At 34.0% G+C, this 27,727-nt stretch overlaps 1 protein-coding gene across 2 annotated transcripts in view; it reads left to right on the top strand.

The window, feature by feature from the left end:
* Positions 1 to 27,727, top strand: part of LOC114332030 (transient receptor potential-gamma protein) — a 673,697-nt gene that overhangs the window by 187,537 nt on the left and 458,433 nt on the right. For both annotated transcript variants that reach the window (XM_050644362.1, XM_050644358.1), the window contains exon 4: positions 14,469 to 14,706. In XM_050644362.1, the coding sequence (XP_050500319.1) occupies positions 14,469 to 14,706 (238 nt within the window). The remainder of the gene's footprint in view (positions 1 to 14,468; positions 14,707 to 27,727) is intronic.

Raw genomic sequence — 27,727 nt, 5'->3', positions numbered from 1 at the left:
AATATTTCAAGCACATTTTTTTTTAAAGTATTGTAAAATTATTTTATTTTTAAATTAAATATGCATATTCAGTACAATTCATAGATTACTCAAGAAAAAATTCAAGGAAAATACTGAAAAGTAAACCAACGGTGGCAAATTTTCAAAAGACACCTCAAAATATATTGAATTTTACGGTGGATATCAGAACGCGTCATTGGATCATGGTAAACAAAAAATTCAAAAGGATTTTATTAGCTTATGAGTTTTTCGAGTTAATGCTGTCGAGTTTTTTATTTTTATCTAATTTTGACTTTTTGATATCATTCTAAAATCAATACAACGATTTTTTTTGCAAAAAGGTGAGAATTAACATATTTAATATTGTTAAAGAAAAAATAAGTACACAACAAAAAAGATCTCGACTGCGTTACCTCAAGAAATGTCTAAAGAAAATGTATACAAAATTCCAGGTGGGTCGGTCAAGTACTTTTTGAGTTACAATGTCTACAGAATGTGAAAAAAGCAGTTTTGAGGAAAACGCGTTTAAAGTATTGTCAACTTTTATTTTCAATTTCATTTTGTCTTTTAAATCGTAAAATGATGCACACCGGAATATCTTTTTGAATCGCGGAATAATTTACTAAAGAAAATGAGAACAGCTGTTGACCGTTGTTCACTACGTTCAAGCGTGCTGGCGCGAACCTGCTGCAAATCGAGTCGAAAATAGGGCTATTCATCACGATCTCCCTACCTCCCTACTTTCGACTCGCTTTGCAGCAAGTTCGTGCCAGCGTGCTTCAGCGTAGTGAGAAACGGTCAACAGCTGTTCCTATTTTCTTTTGTAAATTACTCCGCGATTCAAAAATATATTCCGGTGTGCACCACTTTACCATTTGACAGACAAAAAATTAATTGAAAATAAAAGTTGACAATACTTTAAACGCGTTTTTCTCAAAACTGCTTTTTCAGGCTGTAGACATGGTAACTCAAAACCTACTTCACCAACTCACCTGGAATTTTGTATTTATCTTCTTTAAACATTCCTTGTGGTAACGCTGTCAAGATACCTTTTGTTTCATGCTTACTATTTGTTTAATAATAATAAATATGTTGATTTTCACCCTTTTGCAAAAAAAAGTGTTTAGAATTGTGAGTGATATCAAAAAGTCAAAATTAGATAAAACTAAAAAACTCGACAGCTTGATCTCGAGAAACTCATAAGCTAATAAAATATTTTTGAATTTTTTGTTTACCATGATCCAATGATGAGTTCTGATGTCCACCGCAAAATTCATTATATTTTGAGGTGTCTTTTAAAAATTGGCCACTGTTGACTTATTTTTCAGTATTTTTCCCTAAATTTTTTCTTGAGTAATCTATGAGTTGTACTGAATATGCTAATTTAATTTAAAAATAAAATAATTCTACCATACTTTAAAAAAAAGTGTTTGGAATATTGATTTCAACCCCTTCGTCCCCCCTTAAGGGTAGTTATGACACGATTTTGATAGGCAACCCATGCTGGTCGTGTTTGTCTATGTATGAAATTTAATAAAAACAAGTAATTGGACTTCGTAAGTCCTAGGTTTTCACCCAAAGTAATCTAAAGTAGAACCGGAAGTCGATATTTGAACGCTCCGTGTAACTTTGTGTCGATCGATATACGATTTTACTAATTTTGAGTCATTTTAACTAAACTTTGGGTCATCATTGTTTAAACAGAAATGACTTCAAAACAGAAATTAAAGATTACAACTCAACTTTTCAATACGCTTCGATTGATGTGCTGCATGTACTATTTCTGCGACTATACCGGCACTTTTGGTTAGACCTTTTAAGCGGAAATGATATAAAAACCAAAACCAAATTTTTTCTCATCTTGCTAAGGCACGTCGAATGATATATCGCTTATACTATTTCAGTGACTTTAGAACAGTTCATACGGTTGAACTCTAAAACTGAAAATCCGATGTCAAATTTCTCATCTTTAATACCATCCTTGGGTTATAAGCTTTCATTCGACACCCCATTTGTCATTATATCTGTATTAATAATGGAGGAGTTGTATTCGCGGACGTAAAGACAGATGAACAGACAGTCATGAAACCGGAAGTATATATTTGTTCTCTTCTTGCGAAGTAGCGTCGAATAATATATCACGTGTACTATTCCGGTGACTTTAAAACAGTATGTACAAGAATTCATCTGTACTCATTAGATATCTTTAAAAAAACACCCTTTAAGTATCTACGCTAATTTCTTTCGGTTATTTAAATGTCATCATAAACAATTCCAACCTTCTTTCGTTACATAAACATTATTGACCTAGATCGTGAGGTGTAAGTATACATACAGCCACTATAAACACTTTTCAGGGTCGACGCTGACTTTGCACTTTTCAATATATTTATACAATCAAAACATATAAGGGAATCCTCATTACACATTCCACATTCGTCATTCTATTATTAGATGTAAGATTATTCACATTAAAAGAGAGTGTCATCTACACTCCGCAGGGACGACGTTACGTAGGTTGTTACCAGCTTGTACTCATGCGAGTATAATAAAACAACTTGAACAGTGACACGACTAGTAATCATTCCACCCCTTGGATAAGGGTTAACCACCCTTACCGGGAAAAGATAGCCCTAGTAATCCTGGACCATCATATGGCGACCCAAGACCAGGGAAGAAACTGAAGTAAACTGGAACGAGAAATGGAAAGAAAAACGTCTATGGCTGAGGATCTGGTACCTCGACCACCCTAGAATACAGTGTGGTATGTAGAAAGGATGGAGACAGCAGGCCTGACATGGAGCTAAATGGACAATGGTATGGAGATGGAACATCGTGGGACAATGGACAATGCCAGGGAACGTGGATCGAGAACTTTTGGTGATACGAACACAAACATTTAAAGTGGTGAGTCTATATTTTGTTCTTATAGTATTTCCACGATATTTCTTAACAAATGAATGAAATAGCAGTAATGTAATTAGTATTTTTATCTATTTATTTTTGATTATCTTTATGGGTATTATTGGAATTTTTTTTAACACATATTAAAGTTATTCACATGGCATATTACCATTATTATTTGAGGTATATATTATTTATATTATTTATTACGAGGGTACATTTTTGCAATTTTTTTTATGATTTTAATATTTGCTATCGTAAATATACACTATCAATATAAATATACGATATAAATATATAACAAATATACGCTATATGCATAATACATTTACATTATTATTCTAACTACTTATTTACAAGGGTAATATAACGTTATCTATTTTTGAACTATTATTTATTATTATTGCAATTTTTTTTACATATTTTTACCATATATTGACGTATTATTTTATCTCGTTATTTTTTAGTATATATCTATATACCAAATATCTATATACACCGTAAGACTATCGAATTTATATTTTCGCTAAGAAGTGCAGGAACTGAGGATAGAACATTATGTATAAATGAGTAGCAACAAAGTTACTTGGGAAGATTTTGTCAAAATAGTTGAGGAACTTGCACAAGAAGTAGGAAGACAGAGCAGAAGGGTCTTAAAGAAAAAAGTACCGAAATCTAAGGACATACAGGAAGAAGTAACGACACAGCTAATTAAATCCTATAACAAGTTCACGCACTTAACTAAGAAAAACTGGGAAGCACTTTCGGACAAACAGAGGGAAGCGTGCAACAAATATTTTGGAAAAATCAGAGACAAAGTTATACGCTCATTTCAAGCAGTAAATGTAAGAACAGTGGTTCCAAATTCAATACATCAACCAATCGACGAGGAAGTCGAAGAGGAACAAAGCGACGAGGAAGCAGAAGAAGGAAAAAGCGACGAGGAAGTAGAAGAAGAAATAATTAACGACGAAATAAAAGAGGAAAAAGGTCACATAAAACAAGATATAACAATATTAAACATGGCTCTGACAATCAATGAATTTTTGAATATCGCAAGCAAGATATTGCCCAACGAGTTCGATGGAAGCGCAGGGAAATTACAACCATTTTTGGACGCATTAGAACTACTTGGAAAATTGGCAGAAGGTCATGAAGACACAGCTGTAACGCTAATAAAAACACGACTTACCAATAAGGCTAGGAACTTAATAACCACGGAAGATACGATTCCACGGATAGCTGAAGCACTAAAGAAAGAACTAAGAGGTGATAATCCGAAGAATTTAATAGCCAAATTAGCCAAGAAAAGGCAAGGGCATAGAGATGCAGCAGTGTACGCATCTGAAGTGGAAGAGTTAGCAGAACAATTAAAAGTAGCATACATAGCGGAAGGAATGCCACTGGAGTTAGCGAAGAAATATACGACGGAAACAGTAGTAACAACAATGAAACGAAACGTTAATGCAGAGAAAGCTAAGCTAATACTGGAAGCAGGTAACTTTACATCACCGCAGGAAGTAGTATCTAAATTTTTATCGATCGATACGACTGAAGAAAATGCGCATGGAAGAGTCTTAAATTATAGGACAAACTACGAGAATAGGAGAGGACAGCAGCAATACAGAAGAGGATACCATAACAAGTATGACAGAGGAAGAAGAAATAACTTCGGACAACGGAACGAAGGAGAAGCAACGGACAATCAACGAAATTATTCGAACAGAAGATACAGACAATTTAACAATCAAACATACAGAGGAAACCAGAGAGGAGGACGTAACAGGAACGTAAGGTTACTAGAGATAGAGGACAGTCAAGAAGAACAAGAAAACCAGCAGTTGGGGTTTTGAATGAACAAGAAGTTGGAAGCACACAGGCAGAAATAAAATATAACATTTACAACTTCGACCTGAACCTAACGAACTTTGTACGAATGAAAACAGGAATCCTTGAAAACACAAGCACCTTTATCATAGACACAGGAGCTGATATTTCAATACTAAAATGTTCACAAGATTTTATGAAGAAACAGGTGAAACCAAACACAAAGGCGAAAATAAAAGGAGTCACTAAAGGAGAGTTGCAAACAATGGGAGAAGTTGAGACAACACTAGAAGTAAAAGGAACTCGATTCGAACACATCTTTCAATTGGTAGAACCTAACTTTCCAATTCCAACAGACGGAATCATTGGGAGAGACTTTATTTCTAACTTTCAATGTATACTGGACTACGCAAACCTTAAAATGCACATTAAAGAGGACAACGATTGTTACATTAGTACGAAAATTCTGGATAATATAGATAATGACACCATAATAATACCACCCCGATGTGAAATTTACAGAATAGTCAAAATTTTTCAAACGCTAAGTAACGACAGGATAGTGGAGCAACAGGAAATACAACCAGGAATATTCATAGCAAGAGCAATTATTTCAAGTAATAATCCATACATCAAAATTTTGAACACAACATACGAAACAGTAAACGTAGAGGCAAGCACAATCAGGACGTTGGACATTAAACTATTCAATATATATAGACTAGTCAACGACAGCAAGGATAGGAAAAAAGAATTACGAGAATCACTGAAATTAGACATACCAGAATATATACGAGATAACTTAGTATCGTTATGCGAAGAATATGCAGACATATTCGCCCTAAGGCATGATATGTTAACCTGTAACAATTTCTACGAACAGAAACTAAGAGTTAAAGACCAAACTCCGGTATATATCAAGAATTATAGGACACCTCATGCGCAAACAGAGGAATTAAATCGACAAGTACAAAAACTAAGAGACCAAGGAATCATAGAACCATCTACATCCGAGTACAACAGCCCAGTTCTACTGGTACCGAAAAAAGCTATGGATGGAAATAAAGCATGGAGATTATGCATAGATTTTAGACAACTGAACAAGAAAATAGTCACAGACAAATTTCCATTACCAAGAATAGATTCGACATTAGATCAACTAGGAAGAGCAAAATGGTTTTCAGTTATAGACTTACTGCCTTACTAATAAAACACTCGTATTCTAAGGTTATTCCGTATTTATATCTAGAATAGTTATCCTAAGTATAAGGTAGATATAATACGAAACTAATTTGTTACCAATAAACTCGGTATAAGTTATTTATAAGTATTCCCACTTTATTCCGAAATAATAGTTTGGCAACGGCGCAATCTTCTACACAAATGCATAAAACAACGATATGAAACGGGTGAAATAGTAGTGATACTCCTTTTTGTGAATGTGGACAGATAGGAAGTATAACTCATATGTTACTTGAATGCCCAATTAACAAAACAAATCAATTTGACCTGTATCAGGAACTAGTTAATATAGGAAGTCCAACCCCCATTTCATTACAAAATATCTTACATAATATTAATGACCAAACCTTAAGAAAGATCAATCAATTTTTAACAATATTTCAAATTAAAATATAAAATAAAAATAGTTATTTGAAAATCATATCACAATGAATTTAAAGAAGGGAATATGGAAAAATCCAGACCCTTTGAAAAGAGGATTCCCTTCCAGTTAGTCTAAATACGAGGACTGGCCAAGTACCTAAGAGGTGGAGGCCATGAAACTACAAGAAGAAGAAGAAACGGGTGAAATATGTCAATTTTGACTTTTCTCTACAACTGACAAACCAAATTCCTTCATTTTTTAGAACTTTGTTATTGTCTGCTATATTTTAGTAAATCGTTATTTCGTATGTTGTATGTTGAGTTTGAGTATTTCATAAAATGGCTTCAAATAAAAGAGAACGTTGCATTAAATGGGAAACTAAAGAAAAAGTAAACAAATTGATTTATTTTACTTATAAATGCAATGTAAATACACTAATTTCAGCATATTTTGAAGAATATTGTGAGAGATTTTCTACATATTATAGAAAATAAAGACCTTATTATTCTTGTAAAGTGGAGGATAAGCCTCATCCTCGCTTGTTCACAGTAAGTGAATCACCTGTTAATTTTTCTAAAAACCTCACATCATCTTAAGGAAACCAGATTTTTATTGTGCAGTATTTGAAAAGGAATTTATGCTTTCTTTGAAAGTTTTCCTTTTTCGTGTAGTTTCCATCAGGTTAATTAAATTATCAACTTCCTCGTTAGCTGCAATACCTCTTAAACACATTTTTTTTATTACCTGTATATATCTACTCACAAAACAAATAAAAAAATAATATATTTTTCCTTCTGATGACTTTGACAGTCACAAAATAGGTTATACCAGACTTAAACAAGGGTGTGGGTCGGTATAAACTTGGACTAAATTCTTATACCAAGTATAACCTATACCTAAGTTATTCCATGTTTATTGGTAGTGATTTTGCCTATACCTGATTTATTCTCAGTATAACTTTTATACTTCGTTTATTAGTAACAGTGTTAATGTCAGGTTTTCATCAAATACCATTAGAAAAGTCATCGAGAAAATACACATCGTTTAGCACGGAAAACGGAGCATTTCAATTTACCAGATTACCTTTTGGATTAAATGTAAGCCCGAATAGCTTTTCAAGAATGATGTCAATAGCATTTTCAGGATTAACACCAGATAAAGCATTTCTTTACATGGATGATATCGTAGTAATTGGAATATCCGAAAAACATCACCTAGACAACCTGAAAAAGACATTTGAGACATGTCGAAAATTCAATTTGAAACTTAACCCAGGAAAATGTCAATTTTTTAGAAGGGAAGTAACATATTTAGGACATGATCTTTCTCAAGAGGGAGTATCACCCGACAAAGCGAAGTATGCAGCAATTGAACAATATCCGACACCTAAGACAGCGGAAGAAACAAAGAGATTTGTAGCATTTTGCAACTATTATAGACGTTTTATTAAAAATTTTGCGGAAATATGCAGACCACTCAACAGATTATCGAGGAAAGGAGTAGAATTTTTTTGGTCTGAGGAGTGCGAAAAAGCATTCAAAAAGCTTAAAGCATCTCTGACGAAACCACCAATTTTAAAATATCCTGATTTCAACAAACAGTTTATCCTAACAACAGACGCATCCAATGAGAGTTTTTCAGCAATCCTAAGTCAAGATTACAACGGAATAGACCTACCTATAGCATATGCATCAAGAAGTTTTAGTAAAGGAGAATGTAATAAACCTATAATCGTTAAGGAATTACTGGCGATTCATTGGGGAATTAATTATTTTAAATGTTATCTATATGGAGCACCAACATTCAAAGTAAAAACAGACCATAAACCTTTGACACACCTATTTGCAATGAAAGAACCAACCTCAAAACTCACGAGGATCAGATTAGACCTAGAAGAATATGACTTCGAAATAGAGTATATAATAGGGAAAAATAACTACGCAGACAGCCTTTCAAGAATAACATTGCATCAACTAAAGAACCTATACATAGACAACACCCATATACTAGCTATAACAAGAGCTCAAGCAAGAGAAAAGGAGAAGGAAGCAAGACAAACAACGGCTGAAAGTGAACTCGCACTACAGCCAGAAGCCACCAAACAGACAGTAAGGAAGGTACTAAATAATTTAGAGGCGCATAGACTACCAATTTTGTCCTTTGGAGCAGAACTAATCTCACCAAGACTGAGCATTAGGGCCAAAAACAAAATAAAATGCAGCAAAAGCAGAGCCACAGGATTTGATCGTTTCGATTTAAACCAAGCGTTGGCACAGCTTGATAAGCTGGCGGTACAGAATGCAGTACGTAAAGTAAAGATATACGTAAATGATATTATTTTTAAATTGTGCACAATTGATGAATTTATTAAAGAAGGAAATAAAAAATTGAAGAATATTGAAATATACATATGTGAAGTACCAGAAACAATAAAAGATGACAAAGAAAAACACAGATTAATAGAAGAATACCATAATCACCCGATGTTCAGAGGACACTTAAAGAAAAATAGACTAATAAAGAAGCTAAAAGCAAGATTTAGATGGAAAAATTTGGAAAAAGACGTAAGAAAATACGTTAAACAATGCCATAAATGTCAAATTAACAAACCGAATAGAACACATGTCAAAGAAGACGTGATATCGGACACTTCTTCGAAACCAGAGGACACAGAATACATAGATACGATAGGTCAATTCACTAGAAGCAATGAAAGCAAGGAAGACAAAAAAGAGCGGCAAGAAGAAAATAAGCCCAAAACAACATCACAAAACTTTAAAATAGGAGACCTAGTCCTGGTAAAAAGGGAAGAGAATGGTAAGTTTGATAGTCTTTATGTAGGTCCTTTCACAATAACAGAAGTAAATAACGTTAATTGTAAAATCAGAATAGAAAACAATAAAATCAAGGAAATACATAAGAATAGATTATATGCTTACAATCCGAAAACACAGTGAGTGACAAGTGTGATGAAACAATGTTGTTAAACGAACATTTTTATTTTTATTTATGTATTTACGTAGTTTTAGGAAGTTTGTATATAAAATAAAATTTTTTGTATTGATTACAACACAGTATGGGCTGGTAGCACCACTTGCAAAATTGTCTGCCCGTAGTCAGAAAATTCTTAGGAGGGAAAGGTGTACAAGAATTCATCTGTACTCATTAGATATCTTTTAAAAAAACACCCTTTAATTATCTACGCTAATTTCTTTCGGTTATTTAAATGTCATCATAAACAATTCCAACCTTCTTTCGTTACATAAATATTATTGACCTAGATCGTGAGGTGTAAGTATACATACAGCCACTATAAACACTTTTCAGGGTCGACGCTGACTTTGCACTTTTCAATATATTTATACAATCAAAACATATAAGGGAATCCTCATTACACATTCCACATTCGTCATTCTATTATTAGATGTAAGATTATTCACATTAAAAGAGAGTGTCATCTACACTCCGCGGGGACGACGTTACGTAGGTTGTTACCAGCTTGTACTCATGCGAGTATAATAAAACAACTTGAACAGTGACACGACTAGTAATCATTCCACCCCTCGGATAAGGGTTAACCACCCTTACCGGGAGAAGATAGCCCTAGTAATCCTGGACCATCATAGCCCTAGTAATCCTGGACCATCATAAGTACTTCTGGTCTCATTTCTAAAACCGGAAGTCCTAGGTCAAATTTGGCACATTTAGTACCATCCTTGGATTATAAGCTTCCACTCGACACCTCATTTATCATTCTACCTAGTATAATGAAGGAGAAGTTATATTCGCAGTCGAACGGACAGACGGACAGCCAGCCTAGGTCAAATTTCTCACATTTAGTACCATCCTTGCATTATAAGCTTTCATTTGACACCTCATTTGTCATTCTACCTGGTATAATGACAGAGGAGTTATATTGGCAGTCGGACGGACAGACAGCCTAGGTCAAATTTCTCACATTTAGTACCATCCTTGCATTAAAGCTTTCATTTGACACCTCATTTGTCATTCTACCTGGTATAATAACGGAGGAGTTATATTCGCGGTCGGACGGACCGACGGACAGACAGCCTAGATCAAAGTTATCACCTTTAGGTGGATATACTACTTGGATTATATGCTTTCATTTGACACTTCTTCTGACACTTCTTTTGTCATTCTACTTGGTATAATGACAAAGGAGTTATATTCGCGGTCGGACGGACCGACCGACGTACAGACAGCCTAGGTCAAATATCTGACCTTTAGTACTATCCTTGGATTATAAGTCTTCATTTGACACCTCATTTGTCATTCTACCTGGTACAATGACGGAGAAGTTATATTCGCGGTCAGACAGACCGACGGACAGACAGCCTAGATCAAAGTTATCACCTTTAGTACCATCCTTGGATTATAAGCTTTCATTTGGCACCTCATTTGTCATTCTACCTGGTATAATGACGGAGAAGTTATATTCGCGGTCGGACAGACCGACAGACAGACAGCATAGATCAAAGTTATCACCTTTAGTACCATCCTTGGATTATAAGCTTTCATTTGACACCTCATTTGTCATTCTACCTGGTATAATGACGGAGAAGTTATATTCGCGGTCGGACAGACCGACGGACAGACAGCCTAGATCAAAGTTATCACCTTTAGTACCATCCTTGGATTATAAGCTTTCATTTGACACCTCATTTGTCATTCTACCTGGTATAATGACGGAGAAGTTATATTCGCGGTCGGACAGACCGACGGACAGACAGCCTAGGTCAAATATCTCACCTTTAGTACCATCCTTAGATTATAAGCTTTCATTTGACACCTCATTTGTCATTCTACCTGGTATAATGACGAAGGAGTTATATTCGCGGTCGGACAGGCCGACGGACAGACAGCCTAGGTCAAATATCTCACCTTTAGTACCATCCTTGGATTATAAGCTTTCATTTGACACCTCATTTGTCATTATACCTGGTATAATGACGGAGGAGTTATATTCGCGGTCGGACAGACCGACGGACAGACAGCCTAGGTCAAATATCTCACCTTTAGTACCATCCTTGGATTATAAGCTTTCATTTGACACCTCATTTGTCATTCTACCTGGTATATTGACGGAGGAGTTGTGATTACAGACAGACGGACGGACAGACGGACGTGGATAATTCAAAGTTTTCACATTTTTTCAAAATTGGGTGAAAACAAAAATGTTTCATCCGGCAAGCAGATGGGTACATTTCGACCTCCTATTCGGAATTTAGACAATTAAGCGTAAAATATGTTGGTGCAACCAGGCATAATAATTTATCTAAAGTGAATTTTAGTGCCTGAAACTCATGTATGTATATGGAATTTTATTTCCTTATTTATAAAATGACAATCATCTTTAGTCAAAACGTTTGTTAGCAGATTGTTTCTTCCTGAAATGCATTTTTATAGGAGCAGGACTAGTACAGACCTTCTTGAAGGACGTCTTGAAAAGTTTTTTTTTAATTTGTTGTCAAGTCCTCAGAAAGCCTTCGACGTAAAATGACTATTGAAACGGTAATTTTTCTTACATTAAAAGCTCCTGCCTATGATTATACAGGGTGTCCAAAAATCCGACCGACAAATGAAGACAGGAGATTTTTCAGATAATTTTAAGACAATTTAGCTCAATTCACCTAGTCCGAAAATGCATCCTAGGGGAGCTAGAGCTCTTTGAAAATAGCGTCTTGTAATTAGTTTTTCTTAAATACCTCCAGAACGGTTTAATTTAGAAAAACGAAAATCGGTGCGTATATTTATCTTTCAGAGATAAATCAATTTCATCCTTTGCAAATTTCTAGTATCGATCATAGGCGTCCATTTTGGGTAGGGCAACGGTTATTTTATCACATAACTTTTTTGTCTTTCACCTTTTAGCATTTTTGACACTGGATTAATAAATTGTGAGATATTCTAGTACTAAAAGGTACTCTTGCTTTAAGTCGGTAGGACACACGGTTTTTTAGAAAAATCGATTTGAAAATTTTTCGTTTTTTAACAAAAGAGTAACTTTTATTACTAGAATACCCCATAAATTAATAATCTTGAGTAAAAAATGCTTAAAAATTAAAGACAAATACGTTATGCGATAACATAACCGTTGACCTACCAAAAACGGACGCATAATATGACCCGTACTAGAAATTTGCAATTAATGAAATCGTTTCATCTCTGAAATATAAATAAACGTACCAGTTTTCGGATTTCTAAATAGGTTTTTTTATTTTTTTTTTAATTCAAAAAAAGAAAAATTTTTAAATCGATTTTTCTATAAAACGGTGTATCCAATCGACTTAAAACAAGAGTACCTTTTAGTTGTAAAATACCTCACAATTTAATAATCCTGAGTCAAAAATGCTTAAAAATTAAAGATAAAAAGTTATGCGACAAAATAACTGTTGCCATACCCAAAACGGACGCCTATGACCGGTGCTAGAAATTCGCAATGTATGGAATTGTCTTATCTATGGAAGATAAATATGTGTATTAATTTTTATTTTTCTCAATAGAAGTGTTCTTGGGCAATTTAAGAAAAACTATTTACAAGACGCCATCTTCAAAGAGCTCTATCTCCCTTAAGAAGCATTTTTTGGCTACGTGAATTGGGTTAAAATATCTTATAATTATCTGAGGAAACTCCTGATAATTACTCAGATAATTTTAAGATTCACCCAACTCACCTTGTCCGAAAATGCTTCCTAAGGGGGCTAGAGCTCTTTGAAGATGGCGTCTTGTAATTAGTTTTTCTTAAATAACTGCAGAACGCTCCTATTGAGAAAAATGAAAATTAATATGCATATTTACTTTCCAGAAATGAATCGATTCCATCCATTTCGAATTTCTAGTACCGGTCATAGGCGTCCGTTTTGGGTAGGGCAACGGTTATTTTATCGCCTAACATTTTTGTCTTTAATTTTTAATCATTTTTGACTCTGAATTATTAAATTGTGAGGTATTCTAGTACTAAAAGGTACTCTTACTTTAAGTCGATAGGATACACCGTTTTCTAGAAATATCGATTTGAAAATTTTTCGTTCTTTGAATTTCAAAAAAAAAAGATTTAAAAAAAAACTATTTAGAAAGATGAAAACAGGTACATTTATTTATATTCCAGAGATTAATCGATTTCATTAATGGCGAATTTCTATTACCGGTCATAGGCGTCCGTTTTGGGTAGGTCCACAGTTATTTTATAGCATAACTTTATTGTCTTTAATTTTTAAGTATTTTTGACACTAGATTATTTAGATTATAGATAATTATGAGATATTCGAGTACTAAAAGTTACTCTTGCTTTAAGTTGGTAAAATACATCGTTTTTTTTTAATTTTTTTCAATTTTTTTTTTCAAATTGCCAAAACTAGAATCTTTCAAATTGATTTTTCTAGAAAACGGTGTGTCCTACCGACTTAAAGTAAGAGTACCTTTTAGTACTAGAATATCTCACAATTTAATAATCCAGTATCAAAAATGCTTAAAAGTTGAAGACAAAAAAGTTATGCGATAAAATAACCGTTGCCCTACACAAAACGGACGCCTATGACCGGTACTAGATATTTGCAATGGATGGAATCGATTCATTTCTGGAAAGTAAATACGTATACAAAGTTTCGTTTTTCTAAATAGAAGCGTTCTGGAGGTATTTAAGAAAAACTAATTACACGGCGCCATCTTCAAAGAGCACTAGCTCCCGTAGGAAGCATTTTCGGACTAGGTGAATTGGGTTAAATCGTCTTAAAATTATCTGAGGAATCTCCTGTCTTTGTTTGTCGGTAGAGTTTCTGGACACCCTGTATAACTATCCACTGGAGCCCTTCGAGCCGATTGAGTAATGTAATTGTAGTGGGTGTATGTAGTAACTCTCGGCTTCTAGTTTTAACCCGGGATATTTATGATTATTGGTTAATCCCGGTATGTTCCTTAGTTATGGTCATATTGACCTGTACAGCAGTTAGAGTTCTACAGCTATCAAAAAAAAATTTAATGTGTTAACGATTTTTTTATATTCTGTACCACTCCTAAAGAAACCAAACATTTGACAATAAATAACTTATTTACTTGTGTTTATATAAGCTTTAAAATCTTGATCTTCTACAAAAGACATTTTTTTTTTCAGAATGCTTCAGAGAGCTGAAGAAACAAACTACATCAACATCAACTGCGTTGATCCTCTCGGCAGAAGTGCCTTGTTGATGGCCATAGACAACGAAAACTTGGAAATGGTGGAACTGTTAATTGAACATCGCGTGGAGACCAAAGATGCACTTCTGCATGCCATCTCTGAGGAATTTGTAGAAGCTGTTGAAGTTTTACTCGAACATGAAGAGACTATCCATCGAAAAGGGGATCCACACGTAAGTTTGAAACTAGTTTTGAGTATTTTTTCCACAACTAAGTTTGAAATGTCTATAGGCCCCAGGTCGACTCAGCCTGAATAGAAATGAGTACCTTGGATAAAACCAGGGGTAATAATAGGCGGTTGAAGCGTAGCACTGGTCCTGTTACCTTTATCTTGGTACTGGGGGTTGATACCCCCGATGATGGGGTTGATTTAGTTGAAACACTAATTACCGAAATATATTTGTTTATAACACTATGTATGCCAGTAACTGGTTGGTGTCGGGATGGATAATGTCTCTACTCTAACCACGTTGGTTTCTGAGTAATGAATAATCTCTCCTCTTTACTTTCTCCGTATCTATAAATAAAGAGTAATTGTTTTTATTATGATTGACTACACCTGAATGTGACCACGAAAATACTAATAGTAACATAATTGCTGACTCCGTTATTTTCAAAACGAGTGGCCTACATTGCAGAAGCAATGTCACCCATTTACGTAATGTAAACAGTACATGTAAATAATATTTGTTATTCAGACTTCAAAGATTAAATCGATATGGATTACTCTTATTGTTTGGATGCTAATATATGTAAATCCTGTACACCATCCTTGTATACCGTAGGCCCAAGATATATCATATACCACCCTTCTAGGGTATTATTTTTATTGGAAATAAACCACAATTTGACTTTAGAATAAACTTATTTTGGCGTTTCCATTTCCGTTTCGGAAATGGTGCTCAAAATACAAAACATTAATAAATTTTATTTATGAATGATTTGTATTTTGAAAACGATTTACGAATTGCACATCAAATCGTTAAAACAAACTTATTATAAAGTAAAATTGTGGCTTAAACCCAATAAAAATAAATCAAAAATGAATAACCATTTTCAATTTCGTTGCAACACGAAACTACAGCCGCATTATATTCTAGTTCAATCAGAGAGTGTAGCAAGCACCTCTACCGGTTTCTAAACTTCTTAGTCTCTCATCAGGAGGTACATATGCTGCTCTCTCTCTGATCCAACCAGGACAAACCCCGGCGTGCAGTCACGAATTGCAACGAACGAAACGACAGGAATTCCCTAGCAGTAACTGCTAGCAAAAGACTAAGTTTTCAATCTGATAGCACATAAGACAATACCAAAAATATTACTCTATATTCCACCAGACCTTCTCTGGTTACACTTCCGAGGCTTCTAAAATTTGCAAGCCATAACGGATGCTGAGACTTAAGAAGATGAGGGAATTTTACAATTTATATTTCACGTTTCATCTGCTCAGCGCGGTAAAGTTCCAACGAGAATGGTTCCCTTCATACTCCAATCAGAGTAAACATGTAAATAAAAAATGAATAACCATTTTCAATTTCGTTGCAACACGAAACTACAGCCGCATTATATGCTAGTTCAATCAGAGAGTGCAGCAAGCACCCCTACCGGTTTCGAAACTTATTCGTTCGTTGCAATCCGTGACTGCACGCCAGGGTTTGTCCTGGTTGGATCAGAGAGAGCAGCATATGTACTTCCTACTCTGATTAAACTAGAATATAATGCAGCTGTAGTTTCGTGTTGCAACGAAATTGAAAATGGTTATTCATTTTTTATTTACATGTTTACTTTGATTGGAGTATGAAGGGAACCATTCTTGTTGGAACTTTACCGCGCTGAGTAGATGGGACGTGAATTGTAAATTTTAAAATTCCGTCATCTTCTTTAGTCTCAGCATCCGTTATGGCTTGCAAATTTTAGAAGCCTCGGAGGTGTAACCAGAGAAGGTTCCCATTGTTTTCGGTCTGGTGGTATGTAGAGTAATATTTTTGCTATTGTTTTATATGCTATTAGATTGAAAACTTAGTCTTTTCCAATAAAAATAGTTAGTTGACATTTAAATCAATTTGCCCTAATTTGATTGTATTCAGCGCATTTTTTAAATGGTAAAAACATGACGGGTCAAATAAAACAACAAGTTTGGCAAAAATGTTGAATTTCTCCTTCTGAGTTATGTTCACTCTTAAATTTTCGACAAGATATTTTGGGGACCTAATACCGTTATGCCGTTTTAAGTATGTTTCTTTCACGTCCTACCGTGTAAAGTGAATACCTATCTTAAATTTTTCCGATACTGTATATCCAAAAATGGTGTACAGGAAATTCTGCAAAGCGATGATGACGTATTCATTCATTTTTATTTTGTCTACTGAATTTACTTTTTAAATTTTTTTAATAATTATTAATTTGATATTTTTTATATTTGTCTGTATATTTTGCATATCGGGACATAAATAATATTTAGATATGATCTGATGTAATGGCTTCCAAATAAATTTTCTGTTCTGTTCTCTTTAAAGAAAATTGATATGTTGCTACAAAGCAGAATTTAGATCAATGTACTCTCATGCAGAATCTAGTGGCACATCTCTGCATATATCTGAATAAATTTTAAAAAAGAATTTCCTACATAATGCAAAACGTTATTTGGAATCGGGATCGTATACATTTTGAATATATCCCCTGGATCCACGATCAACCCAAGTGAATTGTATGCATGGTATTTTGCATATAGGTGTTTAATATACGAGTATATTGTTTTAATTTTAATTGCTTCTACGTAGGATTGTTTTTTACAAATACATTCAATACGAAATCGCCAATACGTCAATCCAATTATATATGAAATTTATTTTTAGTATTGTTTTGAGGTATATTGTTTTATCTTTTTAATACTAACATGATTATTTTGTTAAATAAAATATAAATGTTTAAAATTCATTTTGCAACGCGATACTTTAGTGTAGGAAACAGATGTTGAACCTCGCCAAATGGACACAAGTTCGGTTTTATTTTTTTTTCGTGTATATTAAGGGGTGCTTATTATGACAATAACTTTTTCTTAAAAAATTTCGCCTCGGAGCCCCCTTTTTCATCCCTTTAAATGGGGTAAATTGTGGTTTTTGCGAAACGTAGCCCTTCCTGTACGTTTTGCAAAAAATTTATTTAATAGCAAAATGAAGAGAAAACATTTCCTACTATTTATTTCCCGACAGCATATGTCTATCACCCACCGTTTAGCGGGGGTGGCGCCCCAAAGTTGACAAATTCTTAAAAAAGATGTTATTTTTCCCTAACTGGGCAATTGCAAATGTTTTAATTACAAGGTGTTACATTTTAAAATACCCCTTTTTATACCACCTGAACCGCCTATGCTAGAGTAAAAAAACTTTTAGCGATTATCCACTATATAATTTACAAATTTCTGTAATGCACTCCCATTTTTTTCCAGAACCACCCCAAAAAGGGGAGAATTAATAAAGAAACTGATTTTCTTGGAATCCTTCACACACCATGCCTTTTATTAAAATGCTTCATATATCATTTTGTGCACGTTTTTATTACCCATGCATGGATACGAAAAGCGATTTCTTGATGCAACCCCTTTAGCAAAAAAAAAATAAAAAAGGGGGGTTGAAATTTTTTTTTATTTTACATTTTGACCCATATGGACATATGCTCCATCAATTGAGTTTTTTATAAATATATATGATTATTGTAACATCCTTGCGGAAACTACCCCTATCCTTGAAAATAAACTGCAGAAACTACCCATATCCCGTGGAGAGCATGTTTTTATGATTTTCTCATTACCTATGCATTTTTTTAAAACAAAACGTATACAGAATTAAAGACCACTATTTTCTCTACAAATAAGATCCGATGCACTTTTTTCGTATAAGCAACCGTTACGGCACAGTGGCGCCGTAAACCTCACAAATGCTTTGGCGGGCTCCAGTTTTTATTTTTTTTCCTCACCTATTCATTTTATTGATAACGTACTTAGGGAAAATAAAAGAACATACTGTCTGCTACACATTACGGCCCATGCGTATTTTATTTTCTATGCAATCTAAAGTAACAGTGGTGGCCCAAAATCAATTTTTGATTATTTTCTTTATTAATTCTCCTCTTTTTTGGGGTGGTTCCGGGGAAACTATGGGGGTGCTTTATACAAATGTGTAAATAACACCAGTACATGGATAATCACTGAAAGTTTTTTTACTCTAGCATAGGAAGTTCAGATGTTATAAAAAGGGGTTTTTTTAAATGTAACACCCTGTAATTAAAAAATTTGCAATTGCCCTTAAATAAAACCTATACAAAAAATCAGCCACTTATTTGAGATTAATTGCCGCAGGGGTTCTTCTTAATTTTCATTGCAGTTAGGCAACGGCGTAACCAGGATGGCCCTAGGGGGGTTACAAGGCCCTAAGGGGGGTTACAACTACTAGAAGGTCTCTAGCGGGTATGGTGTTAAGAGTATAGAGCTCAAAGTACATCCCAATGGGGGGTGTTATAACCCCAAAACCCCCCTCGTTACGCCTATGGTTAGGGAAAAATAATTTTTTTTAAAACATCTTTTTTAAAAATTTGTCAACTTTGGGGCCCCACCTCCGCTAAACGGTGAGTGATAGACATATGCTGTCGGGAAATAAATAGTAGGAAACAATAATATAGTCCTCTTCATTTTACTAGTAAATACATTTTTTGCAAAACGTACAGGAAGGGCTATGTTTCGCAAGAACCACAAATTACCTCATTTAAAGGGATGAAAAGGGAGGTTCCGGAGCGAATTTTTTTAAGAAAAAGTTAGTCTCATAATAAGCACCCCTTGACATACCAGAAAAAAAATAAAACCGGACTTGTTCATTTTGCGACTTTTCATACACTGCTTTCAACATATTTCAATTTCACTAGACTGCAACTAATATCTCCTTCCACAAATATTATCATAACTAGAAAAAGATAGTAAGATATCAATCAATCAATCAAAGTAAAGTAATTTTTAAAATAGTATGTGTGCTCATCCGCGGTTTTTGCTGTGAATGGTCGGCAGCTTGCTCTACTCTGGCAAGAAAGTAGAGACGCTCCGCATAACTAGTATCCATGCGGATTGCAACCGACTAATACCTATAGATGTCTTAAACCATACTTCTGACAGCCCTCCAAGCTAATTGGCGGCATTCTTTCTGGCTAACTTTTGCACATTGGACTCTAACATGTGCTCTCTTAATTTAAATAAAGTTTTCCATACACCTTGGTAGGTGGGTTGGTCATGGACTGTAGTTTCTTAGCAAAAACAAAATGTAACTTGATGTATCTTGAAATTTCAAAGCTTTTCTGGGAGCTGACAGTCACCATTGGAATTCTACAAGGGAATTCTTTAGAACTTCCTTTGCAAGACGTATGCCAACTCGTGTGTGTCTTTTGTACTGGCCGGGATGGTATGAGCCAGTGAGTAGTCCACTGAAAGTGCGAGTAGATCTTGATTTTCTTCAGTAGTAACATCATCATGTCTTACTTTAGCAGTACCTCTTGGACTTGGTTAACTTCCACTTTTTCATATACGTTGTGGTCTCCTTAGAATGACGCCAGCTAGTTATGATGTACTGTCATCGGCTTTCCTCTTAAAATTTTGCTTATTCGGTAGATAACTTCGTCAATCTTTTGCACAATGAGGTACAAACCTTGGCAGCACTGCTGCACCTTGGGAGAACAACCCTTTCGTTTATTTGGATTAGAAAGCCAGACTTTGTTCTTCTTCTTAATTTTTGTATGTAGGCTTTAAACTTTAAAGCCTGTTCCTTCTTAAATATTAGCCTCCTAAATTTAAAACGAAAAGAGCGATGGACAACCCCAGCTTATTGAAATAATATTCGAAAATATTACCTCAATCATCCAAGATAGCCATCGCTACACCCTTAGCTTAGCTCAGTCACTCAGGTGTGTGTTTGTCTTGTCCTAATCTTAGAAATGAACTATGAAAATTTAGAGTGGAAGCAAACAAAACAGTATTTTTAACCAATCATGTTTATTGTTCAAAAAAGATATAATAAAAATGTGACTTATCAAGTGCATTAACAAATATATTCAAATTATTGCCAAAAAGTAACAATTTCTGGATTATACTTATGGCTTTTGGTAGCTGGTATTTGATGGTAACTTCTTGATATCGAATGGTACTGCTGTAGACTTCTTGTAGACCTGGGCAGGTGTTCGGCCCTAGGCCCCTGCAGTTGGAGATGGTAGTTGTTGCAGTCTAGATGTCATGGTCTTCATTGCTGTAAGCCTTAGTGTCATCGCCGGTGATAGGCTTATGCTGGAGGCTCCCGAAGGGACAAAAGGTTGATTTTATCCAAAAACTAGAAGAGTAAAACACATATCAATCATCAAGAAGATAAACCAAAGTGTGCCAGTCTGCCAATCGTTTAAGAAATAATCGTCAGAAAGAGTAGCAGATGACAAGAATAAATTAAATGGAATTAAGATGAGGAGAATAGTTAAAATTTATCGTGCATATATGTAAATTAAAAAGATATATTTAAAACTAAAATATCAGAAACCATGCTTTTAGATGGGAGGTTAGGTTAGATATAAAAAAAAATATTAGAAAAACTGCTAGATGCAGAAATGTAATTAAAATATGATAATATGTATTCTTACCCCAAGAGAATGATAAGTCTGGAAATAGATAGCTATTATCAGCTCTGTAATTGCCTTTTATAAGATTACCACCACCACCACCACCACCATTTTGAGAATTGAAATGACAACGTGAACTGTAGGAAGTTAGGAATGTTCCGTATTGAGATAGATACTTACAGAGTAAGAATATACGAGGTACGTTCAGTAGGATGATTTGGATTTTAGATGAAAAGAGATATATTAGAAGATAATAAAGGAGGGTAATAAAAGAGGATAATAAAAGAGGGCGTCAACGAGTTTTTAACGAAGAAAACAGGTAAAACAAATAGAAGAAAATTATTACTAATAAAATATTAAAGAAAATAAAGTAAAATAATTATTTAAAAATAAAATATCAAAGATGTAACGTTTGTAACGTTACAAATTGTTTAAATTATCGCAATTTTACATCGTATCTAGTGGGTATTTAGATGTTTTCATATATTTGGTTTTTTCTGCTGAAATTATCATATTATATTTCTTAGCTGTTGTACTCGTATTGAAGATGTCTGTTAATCTTTGGAGAACGTCTTCTATCTCGGCGATTAATGCGGCGTTGTCTGCATAACATAATATTTGGATATCTTTGTTCCCCATTCTGTAACCATGACCTTTACGTACTGCTTGTATTATTTCGTCCATTATTATACTAAATAGCAGTGGGCTTAACGAGTCACCTTCTCTGATGCCGCTTTGTACTGGTATAAACTGTGCTAGTTTTCCATGTATCTTTGCCTGTATTCGATTATGGAAGTAGATGTTTTCGATAGTTTGTATAACATTGATTGGTATGTTTTTTCTATACAGTAGGTGTACGTCTTCGACTTGGATGCGATTAAAAGCCATTGTCAGGTCTTTAAAACTTAGATATGCTGGTTTATTGTACTCGATAGCCTTTTCTGTGATTTGTCTTAGAACAAATACGGCTACGTCTACGCAGGATCTTCTGGATCTGAATCCTTGATGTTTATCTGATAACGTTGTTAGTTTATTGATTTTGTTGGTCAGAACTGTTGTGGTAATCTTAAGTGCGGTATTCAGTAGATTTATACCTCTGTAATTGTTAGAGTCTTCTTTGTCTCCTTTCTTGACCATTGGTATATAAAGCCAGACTTTTTCGTTCTTCTTATAACATTCCTATTCGGCTTCAGTATCGTCCTATTTCTTCATTCTGTTGCGTGCGTTCTGAATATGGAAACGGATCAACTTGTATATATCGTCCATATTCTTATTCGCAATTCATGCAAACCACGAGCTTAACCAGCTACATCTTCTCCAGATCCAGATATCCAAACTATAGATAAAAAAATAGTCGCATCTTGCATCCAAATAGGATGCTATTTGGCCAGTTGGTTCATTAACAGCGAACATTACAAAGAATGGAAGTGACGGTTTCCAGACTCGCTGGTGATTACACACCATTTTTGTCAAATACTTGCTAATTCTCTTACTTATTCACACTACCATCCATCCGATTGCGGGTGATAAGCTGTAGTTCTTATTTTCTGCATACATAGTGTCACACGTTCTCATTCTCGTTTGAAGTTCCTTACTTACGTACTTTGAGGTATCAATTGTATTGGCTTAAAGCTTCCATTTTTAAAAGAAAATTTTGTATTTACGAAAATGAAATACGACGAAATGATAATCTCTAGATAATAGAAATTGCTCCTATAACTGCTTTTTAATACTCAATTTCCACCTTTAAGCCATTTTTGAAATTTTGTATTCATATCCACCTGCCAGAAAAATGATATTTTTCTCACAAATATATTGTTAAAATAGGATTATGTCACAGTCATGACGTTCTATTTACTGTAACACGTCGATCCAGAAATGGAAAGGATAAAAATAGAGAAAAAGAAACAATTTACGTTATGCGATACCATTTGCCGCAAATTGAGTCTTTTTTTATATCCATCCAGTTGCGTAATAGGGTACGAAATTGATATTGATGATACAGTGTCAATCGAACATGGATGTTTCCCTTAGATATTATACTTTTACCAGAGAATATTAAAATATATTTATCTTTTTTCTTAAATTCCAACAACCAATCATAGAAAAATATGATCACAAGTCTAACATTTTTTTTTCGAAAAAAATATCAAAAAAAATCAATTAGTACATCTATTAAATTAGAATTTCAAAATCAGAAATACCATACAGAGTGAGTTTTATGTATGGATACACTCAATTATCTCGGAAAGGGCTTGCACGATTTTTATTGGTTTTGGTGGGCAAGGGTTTTCTAATGCGGCCGATATTATACTGCTAATCACATTGTTGTCAGATTTTACGCTTTTCTGGAAATCTAATGAACTTTCTTATTTCAAATGGAACACCCTGCCCTATACATTTTTTGCGTTTTGAAGTCCTTAAGAAATACTGATTATTTTTTATGGGATATTCCCTATACCTAAATGCCATAATTTCGGAGTTATTGCTACTTTTATATTAAAACTAAAAAACAAATTATAAAAATCTATTTTTCGTCCCTGGTAAACATTATTTTAGGTTTTTTGGATCATTGTAAATAAAAAAAGATCTTTTTTTCTCTAAAATTAATCGTTTCCGAGTTAAAAAAAAAATCCGAAAAAAAATCGAATAATAACGATTTTCAAGTTTCAAAAACACAAATAAAAAATATAATTTTTGAAACTTCGAAGTACCCAAATTCAAGCTCAAGCCTTATTTTATCAGTTAGCGATAAGTAATTTGAGCTTGTTTCATTTTAAAACATTGTTTTTTTAGTTCTTAATGCAGCTCGATCGCCCGTCCTCTCATATGCACTTCATTAACAATTAAAAAGCAATGTTTTAGAATAAAACGAGACAAAAAATCTTATGGCAATCTATTAGAAGAAGAGTTAAGCTTGAATTTACGTACTTCGTAATTTCAAAAATTATATTTTTTACTTGTGTTTTTAAACCTTGAAAATCGTCATTATTCGATTTTTTTCAGTTTTAAATTGTTTATTACTCGAAAACAATTTATTAATTTTAGAGAAAAATTACAAAAAACTGTTTTGTTCCCAATGATCCAAATAACGTAAAATATTGTCTACCCGAGCCGAAAAAATTGATTTTTATAATTTGTTTAAAAATTTTTTTTTATAAATGTAGTAATAACTCCGAAATTATGACATTTATGTATAGGGAATATAACATAAAAAATAGTCAGTATTTCTTAAGGACTTCAAAACACAAAAAAAATACAGGGTATTCCATTTGAAATAAGAAAGTTAGTTAGATTTCCAGAAAAACGGAAGATCTGACAACAATTTAATTAGCACTATAACATCGGCCATATTAGGAAACCCCTACCTGCCAAAATCTATAAACATCGTTGTTTTCGAGATAATTGAGTTTTTCCATACATAAAACTCACTCTGTATATTGAAGTTTTGGCATTCCTATCCGAAGCCCTTTGCATTCAGGCCTCTTAAGTTCTTCCTAGTACTATTCCTGGGTATATGTTTCCTTGAAGTTTTTTCATTTGCCTCGTTGTTTTAGTGTTCTTTTCTTCCAATATATTCCCTAGCTTTGTTTATCTTTCTCCTTCTTACTCTCGCTATTCCTCCGTTTTTTTACTTCTTCTAAGCCTGTAGATGTTTAGCTCTTTGCTTAATAGCTCCCATATATATAGTTATCTTATTGCGAATCCACTAATTTATTTTCTTGTTTCTCAGACTTATTCCAAGCATATCTTCTTCTTCAAGTGCCGTCTTCCCAACGGAGATCGGCAATCATCATAGCTATTCAGACTTTAGAGACGGCTACTCTGAAAAGTTCATTTGATGTACCGGGTGTCCCAATAAGATTGGCCCTCGGCCATATCTCAGGAACCGTTTATAGTACAGCTTTGAGAAAAAAATATTTATAACAAAATTTTCCTCTAGAAAAACCTGGAAATTATTTTCATAATTGTAGGTCCACCGCTAGAGGGCGTAATTGAATATCAAAAATTAAAAAATCAAAATTTTACAAAATTTGCCCAATGAAAGGGCACTAGAAATCCCATCATCGTATTCTTCATAAAAGTTTAGGTCTACCTTTGCAAATAAGAGGTGAGGGTAAGTGGGAACCTTCTTATGAAAAAATGGCTGGAAGTAAGGTTCTGCTAAATCGAATTTTTCATACTTGGACTTGTTGAAACAGCTCTTTTTCGTCAATGTAATCGTCTTATTTTTGAAATAGCCTAATAAGTAATATGCCAGCTAGGAGGCGTTATTTAATTATTTTTGGAAATCTAGTTTTCTTTGGAAAATATAAAATACAAGTATGCATTTTTAATCATGTATTAAAAAATTAGACCAAATTAGCAACGGAATACCGAAAACCTCATGTCGATACCTTTTTTCTATCTCGAGATATCTTAAGAAATGTGTAAATTTTAAACATAACTGTTACTTTCACCGGTAAACGAAGTTAAGGAAAAGTAGTGTGCTATGGAAAAAACAAATAAACATTTTCCAAATGTAAACGTATATAATTAAGTAAAACGATATTAATATAAACAACACTATAAAATATAACACAGAAATAAAAGCAACTACTTACTTAGTGACGGCCTAAATGTTCAAATTGTTGCCCATCATTTTCGATGCAAGCATTTACTCTTTCAAGAGTAGATTGAACAGCAACAGATTTAACTATTTTAGACTTTTATTTATGGGGACGGATTAAAGACCTTGTTTTTGCCGCTAGGCCCACTATTCGAGAAAACATAATCTAGGGAATATGAAACGCCATTCAAAGCATTGCGAGAGTAGAAATTGATGCTGTTCAATCTACTCTTGAAAGAGTAAATGCTAACATCGAAAATAATGAGCAAAAATTTGAACATTTAGGCTGTCACTAATTAAGTAGTTGCTTTTATTACTTTGTTACATTTTATAGTGTTATTTGTCTTATTGTTGTTTTAATTAATTGTATACGTTTACATCTGGAGAATGTTTCTTTGTTTTTTCGATAGCACACAACTTTTCCTTAACTTCGTTTAACGGTGACATTAACAGTTGTTTAAAATTTACACGTTTCTTATGATATCTCGAGATAGAAAAAAGGTGTCGACATGCGGTTTTCGGTATGATGTTGCTAATTTGGTCTAATTTTGTAACACAGGATTAAAAATGCACACTTGTATTTAATATTCTCCAAAGAAAACTAGATTTCCGAAAATAATTAAACAGCGCTTACTAGCTGGCATATTACTTATTAGGCTATTTCGAAAATAAGATTCTTACATTGACGAAAAAGAGCTGTTTTCAACAAGACCAAGTATGAAAAATTCGATTTAGCAGAAACGGACTTACAGACATTTTTTCATAAGAAGGTTCCCACTCAGCCCACCTCTTATTTTCAAAGGTAGACTTAAACTTGTTAAATCAAATATGCGCATAATTTTATGAAGAATACGATGATGGGATTTCTAGTGCCCTTTCATTGGGCAAATTTTGTAAAATTTTGATTTTAAAATTTTTGATATTCAATTACGCCCTCTAGCGGTGGACCTACAATTATGAAAATAATTTCCAGACTTTTCACGAGGCAACTTTTGTTATAAATATTTTTTCTCAAAGCTGTACTATAAGCGGTTCCTGAGATATGGCCGAAAGCCATTCTTATTGGAACACCCGGTACAACCGTACAATTCTCTCAGGTTGCGCAGCCATGATATTCTACTAATTCTACGTCGCCCTATGCTTCCCTTTCCTTGGATCTTTCGCTGCATAATGAGCTGGGGCTGTATCTCTCTACGTGTAATATGTCTGAGATATTCCCATTTTCTGGTTTTTATTTAATTTTAGGCTTCCATTTCTTTATTGATCTTTCTCAGAACCTCTTTGTTTGTGATGTGTTCTGTCTACGATATTTTCAGAATTCTTCTATACACCCACAACTCGAATAATTCTAGTTTTCTCGCTGATGCCACATTTAAGGCCCCAGGTTCTACTCTATAAAACAAAGTACAAAAAACGTAGCAACGAGCTCACCTAACTCTTAGTTCGAACTTCAGATCTCTGGTGCAGAGCACTCTTCTCCTTTTGTTAAAATTTGCTCTAGCCTTTTTTATTCAAATTTTAATTTCCCGGAAGTAATCATGTGTGGAGTTGATCATTGTTCCAAGATATGCATATTGGTGTATTCGTTTGTCACTGGTTCCGTTTATGAGAAAAATCTCGTTATTTGTTTGAGTTTTGGATATTTCTATAAATTTTGTCTTTTTGATGTTCATTGTTCGACCATAATCTTATCCATACACCGCTATTCTGTTCACCAGTCCCTAAAGATCTTCAATATTTTCGGCTAAGATGACAGTGTCATCCACATCTCTAATTTATTCCAGCTGTTTCACCATCAAGAGCTTTTTAAGATCTTTTCCGAGTAAGCATTACAAAATTTGGCGATAATATGCATCCCTATCTCACCCCACGTCTAATTTTAATTTCCTCTGACAGCTCTTCGTTAACCCGTATTTTTGCTCCCTGCTTGTATGCTGCCTCGC

Source organism: Diabrotica virgifera, chromosome 1 (genome assembly GCF_917563875.1).
Source record: "Diabrotica virgifera virgifera chromosome 1, PGI_DIABVI_V3a".
Lineage (NCBI taxonomy): Eukaryota > Metazoa > Arthropoda > Insecta > Coleoptera > Chrysomelidae > Diabrotica > Diabrotica virgifera.
The sequence above is the reverse complement of the archived record's forward strand: the minus strand, read 5'-3'. Positions and strand labels throughout refer to the sequence as shown.